Here is a 24,434-nt window from a genome sequence, read left to right as displayed (position 1 = left end):
AAACTTGGAGAGGTTTGCAGTAAAATTTCACAAAGAGCTTGGAAAAGTTACTTTTTTGAACTACAACTCCCATCAGCCCCAGCCAACATGGCCACTGGATTGGGCTGATGGGAGTTGTAGTTCAAAAAAGTAACTTTTCCAAGCTCTGCGAGATTCAAAATTTCAGTTTAATTTTGGGGGGCAAAATTAATTTTTTTAAAAAATTATATTTTCCAGAGCCCCCAAAGCATGATAATCTTCTCCTCGCACATAAGCAGCATTTTTTTAAAAAAAGAACTGCATTTAGAAACTAATTAAAGGAAAGCAATCAGAAGCATCAGATAAAAGTGAAAGAGCCTGCAGCAGCAGTAGTAATAGCAGTAATAATAACACTGATGGCAGGCCGAACGCCAGTCGGTGTCCAGGTCAGGCACAGCCAAAGGACCCTGTAGCTGGCTGAGGGCCCCTGTGGTTGGGAGGGTGGAGCTTCCTCTCCGTGATCCCCACCAGTATCGGGTCACAGGGCTCAACCAGACAGTGGTGAGGATCATGGAGCAGAAGCTCCACTCTCCCAGGCTACACCATCACCACACGTACACACAGCCAGCACATGATCAAATATGCCTGGTCGCATCGCATGCCTGCCATCAACCAAGATCGCAGCAGGGGCATCGCCGCATCAGCGTGCAGGATTGCCATCGCTCAAGATGGCAGTGGGGGCATGTTGACACCCCTGCTGCCCTCTCGGGTGATGGCAGGCATGCATGCTGATGTGGTGATGCAAAAGGTAGCAGAACCAGGCGTATTGAAGTGTGTGCATCTGTGCACGGGGGCGCAGTGGCCATCTGGTGCCCAAAGGCCTGTGACAGTCTGAGCCGGCCCTGACTGATGGTGATAATAAATACATAAAAAAAGCCACAGGCCTGATGGAACAAAAAAGTTTCCAGTTGGTGTCAAAACACCAATAAGGAAGGCACCTTTTAAATTAACTAATCAATTTTAAGCATTTTAACCTTGCACTTCAGCCAAAAGGCATCCATAAGATGAATAATAAACAAGGCAGTCTCTGCTGCCTGCACGCTTACAATTTAAAAGATATAGTACAAGAAGAAAAAGGAATTAGGAGGGAAGAGGGAAAAAGAGCAAATGTAGGCCACTGTCCCTGAAGTTACAAGCTTCTTACAATCACCAGCTGGGATGGAAACAGTTCAGGGAAAGGAGAGCCGAATGGAGCTGGACTCTCACCAAACCCAATGGAATGGCCCCATTCCTCCATCTCCTGCAGCCTTTCAGGTGTTTCAATACCTACACCTTGGACAGATGTGATATGGGCAAAAGGGCCCCTCCTGCTGACCTAAGTGGGCAGGCAGGAAGTTATGGAAATTTTATTTAAAAAAAATTATTTAAAATACTTATACCCCGCCCTTCTTCCGAGGAACTCAGGGCGGCTCACAATTAAAACAATAAACAATCAGAACAACCAATATACATGTTAAAAACAATTAAAAATAGATTAAATCAAAATAGATTAAAACTATAACATTTTCAGTTAAAAGCCCGCCTAAATAAAACAGTCTTCACCTGGGCGCGAAAGGATGATAGCGAGGAAGCCAACCGAACCTCGCTAGGGAGGGAATTCCACAATCTAGGGGCAGCCATCGAAAAGGCCCTGTTCTGTGTCTCAACAGGAAGAACTTGCGAGAAAGATGGAATAGTAAGGAGGGCCTCACCGGATGATCTTAAAATCCGGACAGGTTCATAGAGGGAGACACTAGAAATAGAAATGGCTAAGTCTGACAATTGTAGAAGATTTGTGAACATTCATTTCTGATTTGGAACTAGGAATACATAGTTGAGGACTGGACTGGCAAAGGGTGGTGATGGCACTCGCAGCAGAGGAATTGGGACGGCCATCGCCTTGGAAATGGCTAGGATTTTTATCTGTGTCAACTTCTTTTTAAATTAAAAGTGCAGTTTTCCTCCTTTCGGAGCTGATGTTTACATGCAGTGTGTCTGCCTGAAGCCTGTTATGGAAATATGCAGAGATACTCAGTGTCTGAGCTGCGTGTGTACCAGTGTGTATTTACCAAAGTAGCAGGCTTTTACCCTGCATTTAGATCACGGACACTTAGTAAAATAAGAAAAGTTACTTTATAGAAATACACAGTAGATAGGAAAGGCATACCTACTTCTAACTAACTAACTAAGCTGGAGGTGCAATGCCCAGACATGAGTATTGCCCTCATGGCTCAGGAGAGAGAGAGCAAAGACAGAGATGTCTCCTCTCTCCTTGGACGGTTGAAAAAGAAGACAAAGGAAGGAGGGGCAGGTCAGCTTCCCTGAGCATATCAGTTTACGATGGAAGGAAGTTATGTAGAGATATATTCCTTCTGGAATACAAACGAAAGAACCCAAACAGGAGTTGCTCTTGCTCCACTTCCAACACCCTTTCCTAATGAGTGTTTGGTTCAGCCCATGAGGTTGATCTTGTCTCACAGCTTGCAGTATCTGATACTTTGTCCAACACCTTCATCAGAGCATCTGCAGTCATGTCTTCCGTTGGACAATACTCCATCTTGAGTAGTCCTCTGCAGTAGGTATCTCTAATGAAATGGTGCTTCACATTTATGTGCTTGGTTCATGAACTCACCCCTTCTGACTCCATAAGTTTGACGCATCCTTGGTTGTCTTCATGGATCACGACAGGCCCAGGTATAGAGATGCCTAAATCTTTGAACAATTCAAGCAGACATGTCAACTGTCTGCTTGCTTCAGAAGCTGACACATATTCTGCTTCTGTGGAAGAGAGCACTACAGTCTCTTGTTTCTTACGTGCCCAGCTGATCACTTAATCTCCACAGTAGAAGAAGTTTCCACTGGTGGATTTTCGATCTGTAGTGTCTTCAGCCCAATCAGCATCTGCATATCCTACTAGTTTGGGATCTCGGGTAGCCTCTAACTTCAGTTTCATGGTTGCAGTGCCCTTCAGATATCTCGCCACTCTCTTGATTCCTTCCCAGTCTTTCTTGGTTGGCAAGCTGGTTTTTCTGCACAAGTATCCCACTGTTGCCGCCACATCTGGCCTGCTAACAGTGCTGATATACAGAAGTTTCCCAATGGCTTGTCTGTAGCTCTCATGGTCTTGCCATGGTTGTTTGTTGTGGTCTGGTTTCAGGTGTCCTACTTCCATTGGAGTAGGTGCTGGATTTGCATCCTTCAGTCCTAGACTCTCAAGAAGGTCTTGGATCTTTTGTCTTTGACTCAACCAGGAGGATCCATCATCTTCTCTTTCAATTTGTATTCCGAGGTAGTGAGTGACATCACCCAGGCACTTCAGTTCAGCCTCCTTGTTGAGATGATTCACTAGATGTTGCTTGTTCAGTGGGTCTTGATAAGCCACCAGTAGATCATAAATGTAAATCAATAAGTAAGTTCATCTATTGTTCTTGAATCTGCTGTACAGGCATGGCTCTGCTCTGCCATGTACAAAGCCTTCCTTCAAGAGCATTTTGCTCAGTTTCTCATTCCAGGCTCTGGCAGCCTGCTTAAGTCCATAGATGGATTTTTGAAGTTTACACACTAGGGTTTCTTTTCCTGGAACCTCAAACCCTGGTGCTGTTGCATGTAGATATCTTCTTCTGTTTCTCCATGCAAGAATGCTGTTTTTATATCCATGTACTTCACCTGCATTTTCTTGTTAGCAGCAACACTCAGAAGAGTTCTGATGGCAGTGTATTTGACTACAGGAGCATATGTTTGATAGTAGTCTTATCCATACTTTTGAGAGTATCCTTTGGCTACTAGACTTGCCTTGTATCTCTCAATGTTTCCTTCAGCATCTGGCTTTTTCTTGAATTTCCTCTTGTAGTCTACAGCTTTCCTTCCTTGAGCTAGCTTGGTCAGTGTCCATGTGTTATTCTTGTGCAGAGCTTCCAGCTCTTCCTTGTCTGCCTTCCTCCATCTCTCAGCTTCAGCTTTGGGTAAGGCTTCAATCTCTTTCCAGGTCTCTGGCTCTGGAAGTTAATCTCTCACAAGGTAAGCAAGCCTTTCTGGTGGTACACCTTTGTTGGTGCGTTCAGAGCGTCTGGGTGCTGGCACTTCTGGCTCTGATACCTCTTCTGGCTTAGACTCCTCGTTTTCCTCTGCTGGTGTATTGCCGTGATTCTTTCTGTTGTGGAAGAATAACTCAGTTTCTTCTTTCATTTTGCTGTCAACTGTTTGGTGTGGCACCCCTTCTGGTTGGTGTGCACACTTTCCTTCATCAAAGTGGACATCTCTGTATATGCCACCTTCACCAGTTTTGGGATCTATGACTTGATATCCCTTCTGCATTGAATAATATCCAATGAATATTCCTTCCTTGGCAGTGTTGTCAGTTTTTTACCTCTTTTGTTTTGGGATGTGTACAGAGGCTTTGCAGCCGAGTACATGAAGGTGAGACACGGTTGGTGTCTGATTATGCCATAGCTCAAAAGGTGTTTTGTTGGTTGCAGCTGCTGGAAGTCGGTTCTACAGATAGGTGGCAGTAACCTCTGCTTCCCCCCAGTACTTTTGTGGTAACTGTGCATCTTCCAACAAGGAATTAATCATCTGTCCAAGAGTCCGGTTCATGCATTCTGTGACCCCATTTCGTTCTGGAGTATAAACAACAGTAGTCTGGTGCTCTATGCCTTCCTCACATAGAAAGTCTTGCATAGCCCTAGACACAAATTCTCCTCCATTGTCAGATCTTACAATTTGTGGCTTTCTGCCAAATTTGTTGGAAACAATTCTGATATAGTCCTTCAATTTTTGAAGTACTTGACTTTTTTCTCTCAGTAGGTACATTGTAGTATACCTCGAGTAATCATCTATGAAAGTAAGCATGTATAAATTTCTGCCCTGTGGTGGCATTCTCATGGGTCCACAAAGGTCTGTGTGAATTAATTCTAGAGGTTTTGTAGTTTTCCTTGCACTTTTCTTAGGAAATTTTGGTTTCACACTTTTTGTCTTTATACAACATTCACATTTCTCTGTAGATTTACAGTGTCCAATTTTAATGCCTCTAGCCAATTTTTCCTTCTCTAGAGCATTGATTCTGGCTAAGCTGGCATATCCCATTCTTCAGTACCAAACATGTAAACATCCAGAATCACAGGTTTCTTTGGCTGTATTTGCATGTATAGTTTCAAAATATTCCAAATGCAAAAGTCCATTTTTCAAATTTGCAGTACAACACACTTCTCCTTCATCTAAAACTTGGCAAATGTTTTCATATAAATGCAGTTCACCTCCAAGCTCCATTATTTTAGTGGCACTTATTAAATTATCTTTAAATGCTGGAACAAATAGGCAATTTTTCAGTTCAAGCTCTCTGGCACCCTCTGGCGTGCCTATTCAGCTCCAGCATGCCTATTCCTTCATCAGCATCAGCATCATTTATTACGGTCAAGGACCAGCACTATAAAATGTAAAAACAGGAAAACAATAAAACATATCAGTATTATACAGAGGAGGAAACAAGGACAGCAGCCTGAGATAATATGGTACTAATGGTGTTGAATTAAGACATCAGTGCCTATTCCTTGAGAACAGAAAATGTCTCCTGATGCTGTGATTACATTCTGTGTATGAGGGCTTAAGTTCTTAAACAAATGTTTATTGTTTATTAAATGTGTGGTACAACCAGTGTCAATTAAAAATCTGGCTTTATAATAATCCTTTCTGTCAGATACATGGTAACTGGAATGCTTCACTTTAGTTTGGCTATGTGTTTTTCTTTCAGCTTGCTTTTGTTTAAAATCAACTCTTTGTCCTGTCTCTCTTCTAGGACAGTGTCTTTGAAGATGATTAGGACATTTGCATTTGAAGCATGTTTTCCTTTTTTGTCTGTGCCCTGCTGTGGCTTTGGAGCATGACTCATCCCTCTATCCTGCCTTTGGTTGCTGTTTCTGCCTACAGTAAAATTTGCTTGTTCCTGTCTCTCTTTATAGTCCTGACCTTTCAAAGATGGCACAATCTGATCCATATTCTGATCTGTGTGTTCTAGTATGCAAGCAGTCACTCGATGACGTTCATTTAGAGAGCCCAGCAAAATAACTTACTGTAAATCTTCATCCAGTTATCTCCCACATCTTTCTAATTCTTGGAGCAGACTTGTAAATCTCTCTAGATGTGTATTCAGATCCTCTCTGTCAGACTGTTTCAGCATGTACAGCAACTTATAGAGAAACATCACGATTTTTAGATTTTTTCTGATACACTTTGTCAAGCTTTGCCCATATTTCCTTCACATTCCTACAGCCCATGCAGATATTTAGTGCCTCATCTGGTAAAGCAGAAATAAGAAGAGATTTCACTTTGGCATGCTTACGCTTCCAGGAGGCAGTGGCTGCTTCATTCACTGCTGAGGGCTCAGGATCAGTCAGGACTCCATGCAGATCCTCCCCTTCCAAAGGTGCCATCATTCGGAGATTCCAAATAACATAATTGTCCTTCTCCAGCCTTGGGATGCTTGTCTTAAGTGTTGATTCTTCAGCCATGTTTCCTATCTTTTGTTCTGCTTTTCTTTCTCTAACTTAATCACTCACAGTACTTAGCCTTTTTAGCTTTCAGGCACACCTCGCAATTCAATTTAGCTTACTGGGTGGCCATAACTCTTTGTTATAGAAATATGCAGAGAAACTCAGCGTCTGAGCTGCTTGTGTACCACTGTGTATTTACCTAAGTAGCAGGCTTTTACCCTGCATTTAGATCATGGACACTTAGTAAAATAAGAAAAGCTACTTTATTTATAGAAATACACAGTAGATAGGAAAGGCATACCTACTTCTAACTAAGTTGGAGGTGCAATGCCCAGACAATGCCCAGACGTGGGTGTTGCCATCACGGCTCAGGAGACAGAGCAAAGACAGAGATGTGTCCTCTCTCCTCGGACTGTCAAAGAAGAAGACAAAGGAAGGAGGGGCAAGTCTGCTTCCCTGAGCAGTATTTCAGTTTACAACGGAAGTTAGGTAGTGAAGAGCACAGGTAAAGGTAGACAGGCCTCGCCAGCTGGAGGACCCTAAATCTATCTTCCTTCTGGAATACAAACAAAAGAACCCAAACAGGAGTGGCTCTTGCCCCACTTCCAACAAAGCCTGCAAATGAATCTTACATGTGCCATGAAGCCCTTCCAGATAAATCTCTCGCAGACTGAGTATTGTGTTGTGTTATATCTCGGCTATAAGGATTTCCATTGGGGGTCCTTCGAACATTTAGCTGTGAGTCAGCGAATAACACAAATGCACATGTATGAACGAGCCCCTACAAGGGTGCATCTCTGGGATGCTCTGGTAGGCACTGCAGAGGATCTGTCCTTCTAAATGTCTGAGTTGCAAACTCCCAAAGTATCAGAATTGAGATCCATGCTGCAACTACTCCTTCCTAACACACACACAGACAGACACACAGACACACACACACACACACACACACGTCCTATGTGCTTGTCATAAAAACTTAAGAAGAGCCCTATCCATCTGGTCTGCCATCAGGTTTTCAACAGTGCCCAAGCAGATGATTTCAGGAAGCCCCCAAGTGGGGCTCAAAGGCTACAACCCTCCCCACTGTTTTCCCCTTAGTAGTTGGCTTTCAATGCTACACTGTCTCTGAACATGGAGGTTTCGTTCACCTGTCACGGCTAGCAGCCATTGATAGACCTCCTTCACAAACTTGTCTAGTCCTCTCATACAACCATCTAAGCCTATGTCCATTGTCAAATATTGTGGCAGTGAATTCCACAGATTAATTATCTGTTGTGCGATGAAGTCCTTTCTTTAGTTTGTTCTGAATTTGCTGCCGGTCAGTTCCAGTGTCTCTTAGTTCTAGTGTTATGAAAGTGGGGAGGGAATCTTAATCTCCTTCTACACCTTGAATAGTTATTTTTATGCACCAGTCCAGCCCCTTGTTCATTTTGGTTGATGCTTTCCCAGCTCCACAATATTCTTTCTGGAGACGGGTGACCAAAACATTATATTCCAAAGTGAGCCACATCATCGATTTATGTAAGTACTGCAATATTTGCCATTTTAATTTAAACCTCTTTCTTCAATCCTAACATAGGATTCACCTTTTCCACAACTGCCACCCACCGAGTTGACATTTTCATCATGCTATCTACCACAACTCCAAGATCCCTTTCCTGGTCAGCCAGCCGGCCAGCCAGTCAGTCAGTCAGCGCAGATCCTGATGGTGTATATGTGAAGTTAGGGTTTGGTGGCCCTGATGTGCATCAGTTTAGACTTGCTGGCACTGAATTCATTTACCATTTTGTTGACCATTCACTCAGTTTGGAGAGTTTTTTTTTTTGAGCTCTTCAAAGATCTTTAGGAAATGGCTGTGCTGATCACCCCTCAGTGAAGCCACCTGTGTACTTCTCCACTCTGCTGCCTATTCTTTAACTGGTCACCAATCCATAACAGGAACTGTCATTTTATCTTGTGGGTGCTAGATTTGATTAGGAGCCTTTGGTGAGGGGCTATCTTAATTCCACCCAGATCAGTGACTTCTTAATTGTTAATCTAGTCCTAGAATTTAATCTCGTGTTCCTTCTATTTGACTTAGTTCCTCAGATGTCCTCCTTACCCCAGTGGTCCAGGTTTGGGCATCTATGCAACATCATCCACAGCAGAGCTGGGCAGAGAATAAATCAGGATCTACTGGCTGATTTCTAGGTAGTATTCGGTACATCAGCAAAGCGTTTCTGACTCCCAGTTTTTCCACATTTGGCAACAGCTAAAGGTGCCTTTTATTCATTAAGGCTGCTGAAACAAGCAAACAATGGGGTAACCAGGTTTGGCCTTTTTGTGTGAAAGGACTGTGGTGTGAGCTCAGTTCAGTTGTAGTACTAAAAACAAATCCCTCAGCTCATAATGTGCTCAGGGATACCCTGTTCTTTCATTCTAACTTGTATGTCTTTTGTATCTGGTTCGGGTTAGCAGATCTTGAGTTTCTAGTAAAACAAAATAGATCTGACAAGCCTGAACTCTGCTCACCCCTGCTCTACAGTGAAGACCAAGATAAAGAATTCATTTCTCTGCAGTCTCTTTATCGTCTTTTAGTAACCCTGTCACACCTTTGTCATCTAACTGTCTTCCTGGCTAGTTTTCCTGCTTCTGATTTAAATACATTTTTAGCAATCTACCCTTTGGATCTGGATACTGGATTCTGTGCTTGGACACTAGATCTGTGGCTATCTGGAATGCACACAGCTGGCATCTGTATGCATAGAGCCTGTGACGTAGGCTATGGATTTCCCACTTTTCAGAAGTTGCCTTATTGTCAACCCACAGTTGTTTTGCCATAGTATGTGTTCCTTTTTATTTGGACAGGACTTAGACGTCATATAGCAAGATCACTTGCCTTTTATATCTTTTTTGACACTGCTCTTTAACCATGCTGGCATTCTTTTACACTGGTTTTATCTTGCCTAATCTGTGGTGTACATTTTATCCAAACTTTTATTTATTATGGTTTTAAATAACTGCCAAGTAATGCCTCTGACTCTTCCTTTGAACTTTCTTTGAATGAATCCTCACATTCATGATATAGCTGGATATAGCTGCCTAGTCAGACGCAGTATGTTTCTGAAAACCAGTTGCCGGAAGCCTCAGGAGGGAAGAGTGTTCTTGCACTCAGGTCCTGCTCGCAGGCTTCCCCCAGGCACTGTGAGAAGAGGATGCTGGAGTAAATGGGCCACTGGCCTGATCCAGCAGGCTCTTCTTATGTTCTTACAGCTATGTGTTTCAACAACATATCTTGCACCAGTCTTGGGCAGCCTTTAGGACTATAATGGGTTTTCTTAGAGATGTGAAGACCCAGAAAAAAAAATTGGAAAAATTAGGGGGGGAAACCTGCCCCCCTGTTTATTTCCAATTTTTTGGACAAAAACATTACAAAATTTAGAAACAGGAAAAAAAAACTACAGGAAAAACCCTGAGACAGCATGCTTGTGGTTTGAGCAGGACTGTCTGTGAATCCATGGCTATGGGGAACCTGGATTTATGCAGCAATTTCCAATTTAGAATACGTGTTTATTCCTAAATGGTTATTACTGGAAGTTCTGTGCTGGACGTGAGATTCCGTGCTTGTATGCGAGATCAACGTTTCTTTGGAGTATGTGCAGCTGGCGTCTTAGGATGCCCACGTTTCCCTTTTTCAAGGCTGTGGATTTTCAGGCCTTCCCGCTTTTGACAAAGGGGGAGAAGAAAACAGCAGTCCAGGTCCCATGAGGTCTTTTCCAGCTCTGAGGCTTCCCTTCTTCTCCAAACGAATGTGTGTGTGCAATTCCCAAGAGACAAAACTTTGCCCAAGTGTTAAGATGAAGATGTTGCCTGATTTTTCTATTTCTGAGCAAACGTGAGACTGGCCGGGGGGGGGGGGGGATGTGGCAGACCATCTTGTGCTGCAGATGGAAACGATTTTGAAGGAGAAGGGGAAGAAATCTCAAAATGAAAATAATCAGTGTTTCTGTTTACAAAGTTTAAGCAAGGAGATGAAAACAAAATCAAAACAAGATGCCGTAGTGGGCTGGAGAAGGGGCCGGGCGTCTGAGCCGCTTGTTTGTGGCACGTCCCCCAGCCAGTGTGGTCCGATGGCTTGTTAGCAGCTTAAACTTGGACCCAGGTTCAGAAACTTTCTGGGCTATGGAAGCTTGCTGGGTGGCCTTGCTCAAGCAAATAGGGATCTCCCTTGACCTTGGACTTCCTGTCTGTAAAAGGGGAACCTTAGTGACCTACCTTGAAGGCCACGAACAAGGAGTAAGAGAGTGGTCTCATTCTCCTGCCTTTTGAATTTTTTTGGGATAGTTTTAAAATGCCAGAGGCCAGCATCAGGTGCTTGTGCAAAGATGGAGGGACTGTACCATAACAAGCAACAAGGCTGTAGGCCTCTTGCTCTTAGGGTTGCCAGGTTCAGGGCTCCTGTACCTGGGCTCCTTCTGGGAGGAAGGGTGGGATATAAATTTAATAAATAAATAAATTGCATATGGGGTGGGGGGAGGTGAGGCATCCCACACAAATTTTGCAAGGCAATTTCAGATCAACAAATTGTCAAGAATTTAGTGTATTTTTCTGACATGGAGTAATGTGTATGCTGTTTGGATTCTAATATTTTGCCTTCCGCCAAATTTTGCCTGAAAGGTCTGGTTGTGTAGAAAGTAAAGTTTTGCTAAGTGTGCTGACCCCCATTTATAGTGAACTCTCTCTTCTTACATACCAATAACTACTGGGATAAACCCACCCACCCTTAAAATATATCCTTTTGGTTTGGGATAGGGGGTGGAGGGACAGTTGGTTGTTTTTACTCCTGCTCAAGGACTAATATATTTAAAGATAAAAATCTTTAAAAGGGGATCACACAATCCATGGAGAACAGATCTGCTGTCAATGGCTATTAGCTACGAGGGCTAAACTGAGCCTCCACGCTCTGACGCAGTCTGCCTCTGAATACCGGTGGCTAGATAGCAACAGCAGGACGGCTAATGCCTTCATGCCCTGCTTGTGGCCATCCCAAGATGGGCTCAGGTGAGCCACTGTGGGAAATACAATAGGATGCTGGCTTTGATGAACTTTTGGTCTCATCCAGCAAGGCTCCTTTGTTCAGGTTAGTAAGAGATCCTGTGGAGGGAATTTACTTTTCTGGGTAAGGTGTAATTTCACAGGGTTGCCATTTGATCTGCAGGCATTTTTCCAGGTTCACCTGTTGCTTTTTCCTTGTGGCAGTTGCCGTGGACTAAGCAGGGATGGAAAACCTGCTGCCTTCCTCCAGGTGTTGCTGGAGTCCCACACTCATCAGCCACCATGGCCAGTGGTCAGGAATGATGGGAGTGATCGTCCAATAACACCTGGAGGGCCACAGATCCCCCCTCTCTGGTGCAGGCAGAGTGAACCATTGATGAGGCTGGTGGGAGATGGTCAAGCGGGCAGAGGGTGGCTTTTTGGTCCTCTCAGTCCTTGAGATCCCAGGGGTTTATTGACACTTGCCAACACACTGCAGTATTTATAACTAGCTATTTGGAAAGAAAGAGAATTTGGACATTTCTGAATAAATAAATATGTATCTATAATGGATGGGCTTCAGCCATACTACCCTGAACACGCCCAATCTTGTCTGATCTCAGAAGCTAAGCAGGGTCAGGACTGGTTCATACTTGGATGGGAGACTGCCTGGGAATACCAGGTGCTGTAGGCTTAGAGAAAGGCAATGGTAAACCACCTCTGAATACCTCTTACCATGAAAACCCTATGAATACATCCAAAAAAAGATTCATAGGGTCGCCACAAGTCGCAATCGACTTGAAGGCATATAACAACAATAATGGGTGGGATATCTAGCAGAGATAACTAGCACTTACTCTATACCCAGAGACACTCTTAATGTTTCATAAATACCGTTGACCACCACTGCTCTCTATCCTTCTTACAGAGCTTTTCATTTATGACGTGTATCACAGAGGTAGATCCCTTGGGAACCAATGCATCGGTGCCAAGATGGGATGTATGCTTTTGATATCAGTATCAGAGGCAGAGTTCCATATCACTTCCACTTTATAGATGAGGAAATGAATTGAGACTGAGAGAGAGGAACTTGCTTGAAGCACAGGTAGGAGCTGAATCCCAGGGCCAAGAACATCAGGTAGTAAGAAATGCTCTGCTGGTCTAGGCCAAAAGCCCATCTTATCATTCTCAGTGCAAGGAACAGCATTCTCTCCACTTGTGACTCGAAGCAACTGGCATTCAGATGCATGCTGCCTCCGAGTGTACAGACAGAACATAGCCATCGTGGCTAGCAGCCATTTGTAGCCATATCCTCTATGGATTTGTCTAGTCCTTTCTTAAAGACGTCCAAGTTGGGGGCCATCACTAGCTCTCGTGGGAGTGAATTTCATAGTTTAACTATGCACTGTGTGAGGAAGTACTTTCTTTTCTCTGCACTAAACTTTCCAACACTCAACTCCATCGGAGAGCCCTAGCTGGGTTCTAGTGCAATGAGGGAGAAACTGCTCTCAGTCCACTTTTTCCACATCATGCATGGTGTTATGCACCGTCATGTCCACTTAGACATTTTGAATGTTAAGCAGTATATATATATGCCTGAAATAACAAATGTCTTCACTTTTCCCCCTAAGCTAAAAAGCCCCAAATGTTGCAACCTTTCCTCACAGGGGAGTTGCCCCTCTGGTCCCTTAATACTTTTGGTTGCCCTTTTCAGCAATTTGTTCAGCTTTACAGTTTTTTCGAGGTGTAGTGACTAAAGTTGTACCCAGAATGCCACGTGTGGTTGCACCATACATTCGCCTAAAGCCCTGCCCTCCCTGTGCGTATGTGCACACTGCAACCACCCTCCCCTCCCCTTTGCTGGCTAAGCCACTCGGTCGTGAGCCTTTGGCCTGGCTCGAGGGACATCCCACCTGATGCAGTCATTGCTTTGACTTTTGCATCTCCTTGACATCTGAAGCAAAACCACCCCAGTTGTGAAGCTTGCTTGCACCTCCCGCTGCCTGTCTTGTGCTGGATATGCATCTCTGCCCTGCCCCCCTCAGCCTCTCCTGCGGCTCAGGATGCCAATCCCCAGAAGGGTGAGAGGTCAGATTGGAGGGCAGATGGTAGGCAGAGGCCAGGTGGCAGCTGGGTGGGGTGCCCTTTCCTGCTTGCTCCTGGGAGGGGACACCGAAGGAAAAACGGCAATTCCATTTAGTGTGTACATTTCCTCTGGGAGTTACAAAGCGATTTCGCCTGCGCACGAGGGTTTTGTATAGAAGGGAAAATAAACACATGTTGCCAAAGCTGAATCCCATTAATCATCCTACAGCAACAAGTCAAACTGCGAAAAAAGAATGAAAATTCCTTCAACTAGGGCCAAGATCACATCCCAAATCTTGCCTCCAAACTGAACATCTCAGAGGGGGCAGGGACGCCTGAGCGAAGTTGCTGATGGGTTCCCACAGTTGCTAAAGTCTCCCTCTGTGGCTGGTCTTGAATCCTTATTACCACCCAGAACATGCGGCTTAAACATAGAGTTAACCATTATGACCTTGTAGTCAGTGGCTGCAAGAGTCACAGAATAAATATAACAGCCCCCAAAGTGGCTTATGTCTATGGGCCCCTTAACCATTGGCTGAACTGATGGCTTCACTGTGTGAGTGTGTCACTGGCATACAATGTTAATGTGCATCTTATGAGTGGATGGGACAGCTGTGGAATGATGACCAACAGGAGAGCTTCTGTGGGGGAAGTGAAAGCACAGTCTGACTGGTGGAGGCGGCGCATACAGAGACGACAAGGGACTGAGAGCTGTTGGAAGTACAAAGCGCAGGGGCTGGGAAACTGAGGGGCACAGAGACTCTGGATCCTGGAAGAGGCATAAAGTTGAGGAGAGGTTGTGTTTGACAGCAGCAGATGCTGGAGCGCTGTGTTCTCGGCAGGCCGCCATCTTGCCTTGAATAGTGGTAGACGGGCCAACCATGAGCTGGAACTGGCTTTCATTAGCAAACCGAGGCTGGGTGGAACAGGATCACCCATTTCGGCCTGAGCAGTAATGATATCCTTTCCCCGCTTTTGTTTTTCCCGTTTAAGCTGTCGTAGATGTGGGAGCTGATGGGAAAATATGAGGAGACGCCCAAGAAAACGACTAGTGGGGAGCAGGTGGTGCTGGTGGTGGTGGTGGGGATGATCTAATATCCTAGGTCTTTTACCCATGGGTGTTTGTTTTTTTAAAATGAGCTTTCTGGAGAGGACACATAGAACTTCCGGTTCCTGGGGAAGGAGGGAGATTTGAAGAGCAAGGGGAGGGTCAGAAATTAGGAGGAAAGAGCAAATTCCAAAAATGAATCCCATGAAAATCTGAGGATGTGAGAGAACTATTTTTTTTGGGGGGGGGAGAGGCCTGGTTTATCTTTGCACCCGAGGAAGTACTTTATGATGAATAGGAAAAATTATGTGTTTAATCCCCTTCAACCCTGACAGGTGATAAAATCACAGTTAAAAATCAGCTTACGTTATAAGCCAGAATGCTCAGCAAGCAAAAAATATTGGCTTAGCACCAAAGTGACATCAAATTCAGCACCCATCAAGTCTGCGTGGGTGGGCATTCCATATACAGCAGGAATGGGGAACCTGTGGGGGCCCTCCAGAAGCTGTTGGGCTTAAACGTTCATCAGCCCCAGGCAGCATCAGCATTGTTCAGGCATTATGGAGTCCAGCAAAATACAAAGGCCCAAAAGTTCAGAGTCCCTGATATACTGAGTGTCACAACCAAAAAGGCTTTCTCCTGGTCAATAGCCAATTAACTTCAGATGGTGGGAGGATTTGGATGAAGTGATGGCTTGCAAATTTGGGTGGCCCTGGAGGTATTCGAGAAGTATAGGCTAGGAAAAACACCAGAAAAAAGGGGGGAAGCTTCCCCCCTCTTTTTCTGAAAACAAAAGCAAAATGAAACAGAAGAATTTGGGGGACAAAAAGAAAAAAAGTGCCTTCCCCAGGGCTTCTTATTGGTACCCCATTACACAGCTATTTAGGGCTTTAAGAGATCACCAGCACTCTGAAATGTGCTGAGAAACAGTAGCCTGTTAGCTGTGAAAGAGCGCAAGTTTACCAGTCAAGGACCTGGTCCTTGTAAAAGAAGCTCAGGTTGAGAGACGTGCGCAAAGAGGCACACACATCCTGGCTTTCTTGGCCAGCAGGCATCCCCAGGAGTTCATCCTTTGTTCTCTTGCAGGTAATGGCATCACGCTGGAAGGGGCAGTCCCATCTGAGCAAGACAGTCAGCCAAAGCCGGCGAAGAGAGCACGGACGTCTTTCACGGCAGAGCAGCTGCAGGTAGAGAGCCCGGGTGGGTGAGGCAGGGCTCTCTCCCCAGTGGTAGTGGGATGCAGGAGGAGGAAGCTGGTGATGTGCCTGGATTACTCCGAGTATCCCCCTCCTCCTCTTAGGTCATGCAGGCACAGTTTGCTCAGGATAACAACCCAGACGCGCAGACCCTTCAGAAGCTGGCGGACATGACGGGACTGAGCAGGAGAGTAATTCAGGTGAGGCCTTGCCTGCAGCCAAAAGGACTTGTCCTCTGCCACCAAAACTGCCCGGCTGGGTCAGGTCAAAAGACCCATCTTTTGGCCAGGTCCTTGGGTGTCTGATGGCAGCCAGCAAGATGCCCCAGGAAGCTTGTGGCAACAGGGTGCAATGGAGATCTCGTTTTTGTTTTGTTCTGAACGGCGGAATGTTTGTGAACATTCTGTCTCTAGAGGTGATGGCTGTAGGTTATTACCTGCAGTCTAGCTGCTGCAGAGGAAGTGAAAGGATATACAGACCCATACAGAGCATCTGAGGGACTGCTGAAAAGAAAAGGAAGAGCGTCAGGGAAGCTAGGAGCTGAGGTTTGAGGAAGCTGATGCAAGTGTTCAGGAAAAGCACCTTAATGATAAATTCACAGGACTATGAAATGTTTTAATGCTTTCCTATGGCAAAATGAATTGTACAGAGAAATGTAGCTTGATGGGGGAAACTTTTCCCTGTTGAGCTAGCTTTCCAAGTGCAGTGTGTGAAAACTGACTCAAAAGGGAGGGAGTGTCAGTAAAATGGTATGCCCATGGGGCAATCAGAATGAAGGGTGGGGGTGGTGAACTGAGATGCTGAATACCTGATTTATTAATAACATGATGATTAATTGACTCGAGGTGGGTCTCCAATATTGCCCTCTAGCAGTGGCCGAAGTTATGTTTGGATGTCGAGTGAGTCTTGCCCACCCTTCCCCAAGGGCTAGGGGTAGGACCCCAGCAAATATGCCAGAGAGATGTGTTGAGTGTCTAGCTGCCTCTCTCTTGCAGCTTTGCTGTCATCTGACATGGACCTTATTATTTTGTTATCAATCCATGAGGGCTCCCACAGATCCCTCTGTTGTCCATCAAAGGTAGATTTGGTGTGTTGTTCAGGCAGAGATCATGCCCCTTCTGCTTTGCTCTGAAGTATGCTAATCAGGGGTAAAATGGAAGCGCTACGCTTTTTATTGTGGTTCCCTCTCAAAATGTTTCTTGGGGGGGATTTCACGTTCCAGGTTTGGTTTCAGAACTGCAGAGCACGGCATAAAAAGCACACGCCCCAACACGCGGTGCCCCCATCCGGAGGTTCCCAGTCCCGCATCCCTTCAGTGCTGCCCGACAACATCCCCTATTCTCCCTTCAGCAGTCCTGAGAGGGCCAGGATGGTGACGCTCCACAGCTACATAGAAAGTAAGTGCTGACATGCGTGGCCCAGGTGGTGTCACGTAGTAGTAGTGGCTGAGAAAGCTGAGGTAGTGAGGATAAGGTTTGAATCTAATCTCTGCAAAGCAAACTCTCTCTCTCTCTCTCTCTCTCTCTCTCTCTCTCTCTCTCTCTCTCGTAGCCTCAGTCCTCCAGTCTGCATGAGGGGGGATACAAATACTGACCTACACCTTATGCGGTTGCTGCAAGATAGTGGATGGGAGGCACCTTCAGCATCAAGGCTGCAATCCTAAACACATGTAGGCCAGGGGTGGGCAATCTGCAGCCCTAATTAGCCTTGGCCTGGTTTCACATGGCTCTTGGCTTAATTTCATGTGGTTGGGAAAGACGGAAAATGGGGGAAAGGGGGTGGCACACACACACAGAGAGAAACGGGGTGCCTGCTTCCAGCTCTGCTCCCAGCAGCCAGCGGCTCCAGGCCCCGGCTGGTGCCAGCTTGTGTCTCCCAAGAGATTTGTTTAAGATCATTTCTTTACTGCTTAGTATATAAAATATCTCTCAGTGGTGTACAATAAGTTAAAAACCACGACTGTTACAAAAACATACAGTAAAACCATCAATACAAACCACGAATAAATATATACAGATATTGGGTGCCAACGGTCACCCCTTCTCCTTCTGTCACACCTCCCACCTCAACAGCTCTCAGCCTCAAGCCTCTCACCCAGGACCCAAACAAACTCACAGGGGCCACCCCAAAACCTAACACAGTAAAGAGAACCTCTGAACCTGCAGACTACATGCCTAAGGGAGTATGGCCCTCTAGGTAGTGAGCCTCATTGAATAAATTGGGACTCAGTTGTGAATGTGTACATAGGGTTGCCCTGTTAAGTGGCATTATTGTGCTGGTGAATGGCCAGGAGCCACTCAATGAAAGAAAAGGAAATGACTCTCTCAAAAGGATTAGTGAAATGTGGAGTGCAGCGCCTTGGCTGAGGAGGAGAGAAGTTGCCTTGTTTGTTTCTTGTGTCTCAGTGGCGCATGCCTTGAAACCCTACTCCACCATCGTGTGAGTGACTGCATGTGCTCTGTTCTTTATTTCATGATCTGCTGCTTGTGGGCGGCTGTGACAGGGCTACCCTATCTCTTTTGGGTACTGTGCATGCACACTATGCTGTGGAAACAGATTTGGCTGACACTGGAGCACCAGCTGCCAGTAGCACATGCAGCAGCATGAGGGATTGAGGTCGTGGAAATGGGAGGGGAGGAAGGCCATATGCCAGAAGCTCCACTTGGCTACTTGCGGCCCTCTGCGGTGCACAAATATTTTACTTTCTGGGGGAATGGAGGGGGGCGCGAACACACTAACCTGGAACCAAAGCCCTTTGTGGAGACCTGCTTCTTCCTTTTATAAGAACCAGTGGTAACGTGTGTTGCTTCCACCTTGTGGATACTCCCCCCCCTGCCTTTTTGGCTTAGTGCATACAGTGCAGCCAAGGGTGCAGGGACTTCTTAATAGCACAATTACAGTGATTTTTTAAAAAAAGTCTCTGGCACCAAAGAACAGGGCCCGAAGCTGCCTTCTTGTTCACAGGTCAGGTACAGTGTGGACAAATGCACTGCCGCCTCCCCTACGCTGCCCCTCCTGTGCACCTCAAAGCCGACATGGAAGGACCCCTATCGACTAGGGGGGAGAAGGTAAGGTCCCTTTTGCTCTGGCACTATCCGGAGCCTTTTCCACCTCTCCCGATGGAACCGGAGGAACCCTCCTGCACCCCTACCCAATTCCACAACACTGTTCCCATGGGTCCTGAACCCGATGCTTTGGGTCCTGAAGCAAAAGCCCCATTCGTGCCAGCCTGAGGACGAGGAGCACTTTCCTACCTCCCTTCTGGGCTCGCTTAGGCCCTGCCTGGCTCCCTGATTGTCTAGAAGGAATCCAAAATAAACTTTCCTGAGTCAGATGGCAGCATTCCTGACTGTTCTGCCACTTTGCAGCATGGGTGGGGGAATTGGCTGGAGCTTCCCACGTTGGTGTATTTGTTTACAGGGTGAATGTGTGAGTTTGCATTTAAACTGTATGGGAGACATACGGAACCAAATGCAGGGCTTGACATAGGAGGGACCCCCCCCCCATCTAGCACCAGCTAATCTCATTGTAGGCTGGCCTAGCTCAGCCTTTGCCCTCCCTGCCTTCTCTTGAACAAGGCTTGTATGGTCTGATTCAGTGTGAGGTAGCTTCATATTGTATGTGAGGACAAAGCCATAGCTTGAGGCTGGGGCACATGCGCTGTGTGCAGAAGGTCCCTGGTTCAAGCCCTAGGATGCTTAGTAGCAGCCGGGCTGAGAAAAGATCTCACGGCCTGAAATCGTGGGCGAGCTGCCATCAGTCACAGGAGGCTCGGTGGACCAATGGCCTGATGTAGATTGTTCAAGAAGGTGACAGCATGGAAGACTTAGGGAAGATTTGCAACCTTTGCTTTATTTTCAAAAATACAAGGAGAGCGCAGGTGGAGGCAAAGAGCTGGCACTCCTGCAAGGTGCCAGATGTGCTTCCTTACATGAGATCCCCAGGGGGAAAGACCGTGACCCCCACCCTCCACCCCCTTCAACAAATGCTAAGCTTCGCCTCTCGCCTCTGCTGTTTCTGCACACGTACCCATGGCTGGCTCAAGAGACGTTGCTTTCGGAGACAAAGACAAGATGGAGTCTCCCACCCCCACTGCCCAGTTCTATGTTCAGTAGCCTACTGGACTGGCAGCTTCATCTTGTTTCAACACTGGGGATAGGACAGCGTCCTCCGCCGCACCTTAAGGGCAGCAGGACAGCTTGTAGGTGGGTGGAGGGCACAGGGCAGGCCTGCATGATACACACAGCTCTGCACCAACCCACACCTGTCCCCTCTGCTTGGCTGGAGAGGCGTCACCTTCCTCAGTCTTGCAGATATTCCCAAGGATCTCCGAGCTGTGCATCAGCCAGCTATGACATCCAGGGCTATGACGTGTTCAGCAACCTAATATATTAATTTGGACTCACGCAGGAGCCCCTCGCCCGGCTGACGGCCACCAAGTCTACACCTCAAGCACCACACAGCGCTGCTGCTAGGCAGTTTGGCATTTGTCTCCTGCGGAGGAAGAGAAGAGGCCGGCGGGGGTGGGGAGGAGTCACTTAGCAGAAGCCTAGAGGGCTCCGGGTGAAGCTAGGGAGGTCCATATAAGGTTTGGGTGACTCAGGGCCAGGAAAAGGCCCTCTGCTCTGTAGAGTGGGGTGGGCATAGCCAGGCCCCCCATCCTTCCTTTCCCTTTTGTGATGCTGTGCAATGTCCAACCAGCTCTGAATGGTCTCCTTCATGTGTCGCTGAGTCCCTCTGTATGGGTTTCCTGACAGGTCATCCTGTTCCAGTATTGACTGCTCACGCTCTTCCTGACCTCCCAGGGACGCTTGAGGTAGCACTGCCGCTGACTCACCTGCCACGTGATCCACGCCAACCATGGGTCCTCAGGCTGTGGGAAACCACCAGCGGTGGAATTCTTGGCCGCGTCTACCAATCTGGCACCTGAATCTCAACTGATCTCCAGACTGCCGCCACCTGCTGAGCACCTGATCTGCATCCTTCACTGTCTCCTCCTTGCGGACCTGTTGGCTGGCAAGGACCCCCAGGACAATGCCCTCGCTGACCAACCAATAAGATGTGCTGCTGCTCCCAAAACTGAAGGAAGGGGGGGTTATTGAAGGCCAAGCTGGAGATTTGTCTGTCAGCTATTTTGGGAAAAGAAAATGAATTGCCCAGGCTAAAAGTGTTCCCCACTGTTGATTTTAAACCCACGTCTGCTGACTAGTGTGCTCAACCTTTTATATATAAGACCTGCAGGCCATATTCTTTCTTGGTGTGTGTGTATGTGGCGGGGGGGGGGAGAGGCAGCAGCACCCTTCACCTCAACAGTTTTGACAGCAGGCACTGTGGACCTGTATGTTTCAAATGCTTTTCAACCATCTAGTCTTTGACTCTCCCTGTAGGAAACTTGTCCACCTACTCCCGTGACAGGCAGGGGGGTATTTGCAGATTTGAACCAAAAATCGGCAACCTGTGTCGGAAGAATCCATTCTAGGCTGTTCCCAAGCCAGCCCATCACAAGGGGGTGGGGCTGGAGTTAAAATCTTTCTAATTCCTAGGAGCCAGAATCACTGATAGGGCCCAGCACAGAGCTGAGAAAATAGTTAGCTATTCATTAGTGTCAGCATCAAGCTTTTCAGGAGCTGGGGATGACCAGGCAGGCCAACCTCAGATTTTTACAGCATTGCAAAGACTGTTGGCAAAACTGGAATTTTCGTTTTGAGCCCCCCTGCTACCCCTGCTCGCACAATGAGGTTTTGCTATACGAAGCCACAGAGCTGAGATTTGTGGTGCATGGTATTGCCTACTCTGACTGGCAGCAGCTCTCCAAAGTCTCAAGCTTTGCCCCACTATCAGTAGGTAGCTGCTGGATTCATTAAGTGCAGACTGGCCCCATTCAACCAATTCGTTGTCATGGATTTAGATCCAGTTTTTAGTGATCCACCTAAAACGTGTGTAGCGCCATAGCCGCTCCTTGGGAGCAAGTCCTTGAGACATTACATAGCCCCTCCCAGTTGGAATTGATTAATTTCTTAGCCTTGTTTCCTGAGGGTTGCTTCTCCTGGAGTGCTGACTTAAAGGCATAGAAGCATGTTCCCCTACCAGCAGAGTGTTGTGAAGCTGGGCTGGGCCATGGTTTCATTGCTTCTGATCTCTGTGGTCAAGGCTTTCACTAATCTTTGCAGCTGTGTGGGCTCAGAGGAGGGCCAGCTTGGACCGATTCCAATGGTGAATATGAGGATGCTGGGGGGGGGGATGTGTCCTCCTTTTCCAGGATGGTTTCTGGTTGAGTGCTACAGTACCATTTGGACGTAGCCGTAGCAGCAGTCTCCATGAATGGCTTGGGTCTGGGAGCCCCAGAGCTGCTGTATGGGATGCAGGAAAGCACGAGATCTTTGGTGCCTGCACTACTGGGAGAGTGTACTGCCACTTGGGAGTGCTTCTGTGCTTTTGAAAGCAAAACATGAAAACCTGGTAGGTTTTAGCAGTCACGGCTGTGGGCCCAGGGAAAGAGACTGACATGCAGCACAGTCCTAATCACCTTTGGAATGAACTCGGTGTTCTTCAGTCAGCGTGCATTACAGCTGCAGTCTTACAAATGGATTCGGTCTAGGCACCCTTTATAGGCCTCCCTAGGATTTCCCACAGCTATTTTTAAAGGTAAAAGCAGCTGCATAAATAAGTGCCCAAATTGGATGAGGGCCATGGTGCTGGGGGAGTCTTTTTTTTAAACCCCCCCCCCCATTTTCTCCCCTCCCCACAAGCTGCTTTTGCTCCATAGGGAAAAACATGCAGACACACCATATATGAACAGCCCATGAGAGGTGAGGACATGTCCAGTGCAGTGTAGCGGAAAGTTGCAGCCACATGTATATGTATCTAAAGTGAGAATCCACTCCCCCACCCACTCTTCCCCACCTCTGCAGGAAGCCTTGGGCTGTGTTCCTTGCAAATCTCAGGAAGCAGCCAGGACTAGCTTTTTAAACTTGAGAAATTCTTTTGGCTCTGCCATGCAAAAACTGGAAACAATTCATCATTAGTTAAATGATGTCTATGGAAAATAAATGACTGTCCTGAGAATGTAAGACATCCCCTAATTTCTGTAGTCCAGCAGCTCTAGTTAGCCAATGTGTTTACAATGACTGATGGTGCTGAACAAAGTCTTATCTCGGGTCAAGAAGAAAAACTTTGAACAAAGGCACTCTTTGCACTCAGTTTGCTGACTGTAGTTGTCAGGCGAGTTCTACCAGGCAAGAAAGCAAATGTTCACCCTGGTGTAACAATTCTGATATACATGCAGTGGCTTTGGTTTGTGCATATGAAGCTCCAAGCAAGCAGGGGCTTCTCCATTCATTTCATTGTCACACTGGTTGAACTGAATGGTAAAGCCCTGTTTCTGTGGAGCTTTCTGTGTGCACTGGAACCCCTTTGGAGCTTTGGACTATAGCTAGGTATACTTTTGTAAAATATTTACAAAACTGTTGCAGACTGCCTCTCCTCCTCCAAACCTTTTGGGCTAAAATTAATTGTAAAAGCCTTCTGACAGACAGGAAATGAATCTGAAGCATGGATGCTAAAATGTCGTGTATTTCCCTTCCCTTGCCAGAATGAGTTACGCCCCCACTGGATTGACTTAACAACCCTATTTTAGCAGCAGGCTGCACCAACAAATAGTGGCTTAGACCACACAAATACAGAATGTGGTACTGGGCATGGAATCCAGCTTCTTAAAAAGAATGTGTTTTATATATACATTTAAAACTTCCAGTTTCTAGCCCTTAAGGCTAAGAAAATTGTGAAATCTGGAAGAACCTTGGGAGAGGAATTATTAAGAATGCTTTCAATTAAGTAGGGAAGACAGTTACATACATGGCTCCCTGCCACTCCTTGCCAAAACCAGAAGAAATCATGCAAATATATGCATATTAGCTTATTTGCATAATAGATACAGGTTGAGCTTGACAAGCCAGAACTATCCTCCCCCTCTTTCTTTCTTATCTTAGATAAGCTTCACACTCCAGAACAAGGAGCACTTAGGACCATGGCACAAACTGGGCTACAGGGGGCTTCAAACACTGGAGATAGCAGGCAGCAGGCAGGCCTCGCAAGGTGATGCCAGCGGCAGACACTTAGCCAAGTTTTCTTGAAAAAGAGCAGATTGTTTTGTTTGTAGCATGTTGCAATTGTGCGTGTCTTGGCTACAAATACCCTTCTAAAGAGCAGGCAGTCAAGACTCATATTTATTTAAAAAGAGAGGGAAAATTTAAAAAAAATGTAAAGCACTTTTTAAATTGTAAAACCAATGTCTGTTTTGTTACCTACTTTTACTGTTGTGCTTTGTAAATGTCTTATTTGTGTAATAAATAAAGTTAACGCAAGTCAAAGTGCTGGCACTTACATCAAGGAAACAGTGCAATTCCATTTTCTTTCGTTTCAGAAATGCTTCCGCAGCTCTAAAACCCAATGGCAGCCTGCCCCATCATCTTTTGTTGAGAATGCCGATGCTGATGGCAAATCGGTTTCATTCTCCCCCTCAGCAAACCGGTTATTAAAAACCATACCTCCTGAGCTTGCCGTTATAACAGCCAATTAATATCCAAGTGCAGGGAGAAGGATCCATTGCAG

The 24,434-nt window shown here is 46.2% G+C and overlaps 1 protein-coding gene and 1 pseudogene across 2 annotated transcripts in view; both read left to right on the top strand.

Moving 5' to 3' along the window:
- LHX6 (LIM homeobox 6) overlaps nt 1-24,208 on the top strand; it is a 41,057-nt gene extending 16,849 nt beyond the window's left edge. For both annotated transcript variants that reach the window (XM_061604249.1, XM_061604250.1), the window contains exons 5-9: nt 15,715-15,815; nt 15,929-16,024; nt 17,047-17,221; nt 18,789-18,892; nt 20,582-24,208. In XM_061604249.1, the coding sequence (XP_061460233.1) occupies nt 15,715-15,815; nt 15,929-16,024; nt 17,047-17,221; nt 18,789-18,892; nt 20,582-20,602 (497 nt within the window). In that variant the 3' untranslated portion in view covers nt 20,603-24,208. The remainder of the gene's footprint in view (nt 1-15,714; nt 15,816-15,928; nt 16,025-17,046; nt 17,222-18,788; nt 18,893-20,581) is intronic.
- On the top strand, nt 12,071-12,189 carry LOC133374031 (5S ribosomal RNA; annotated as a pseudogene).
- Nucleotides 24,209-24,434: the final 226 nt, after the last annotated feature.

The sequence above is a fragment of the Rhineura floridana genome, chromosome 20 (assembly GCF_030035675.1).
Source record: "Rhineura floridana isolate rRhiFlo1 chromosome 20, rRhiFlo1.hap2, whole genome shotgun sequence".
Taxonomy (NCBI): Eukaryota; Metazoa; Chordata; class Lepidosauria; order Squamata; family Rhineuridae; genus Rhineura; species Rhineura floridana.
This window is presented reverse-complemented; position numbering and strand designations above follow the sequence as displayed.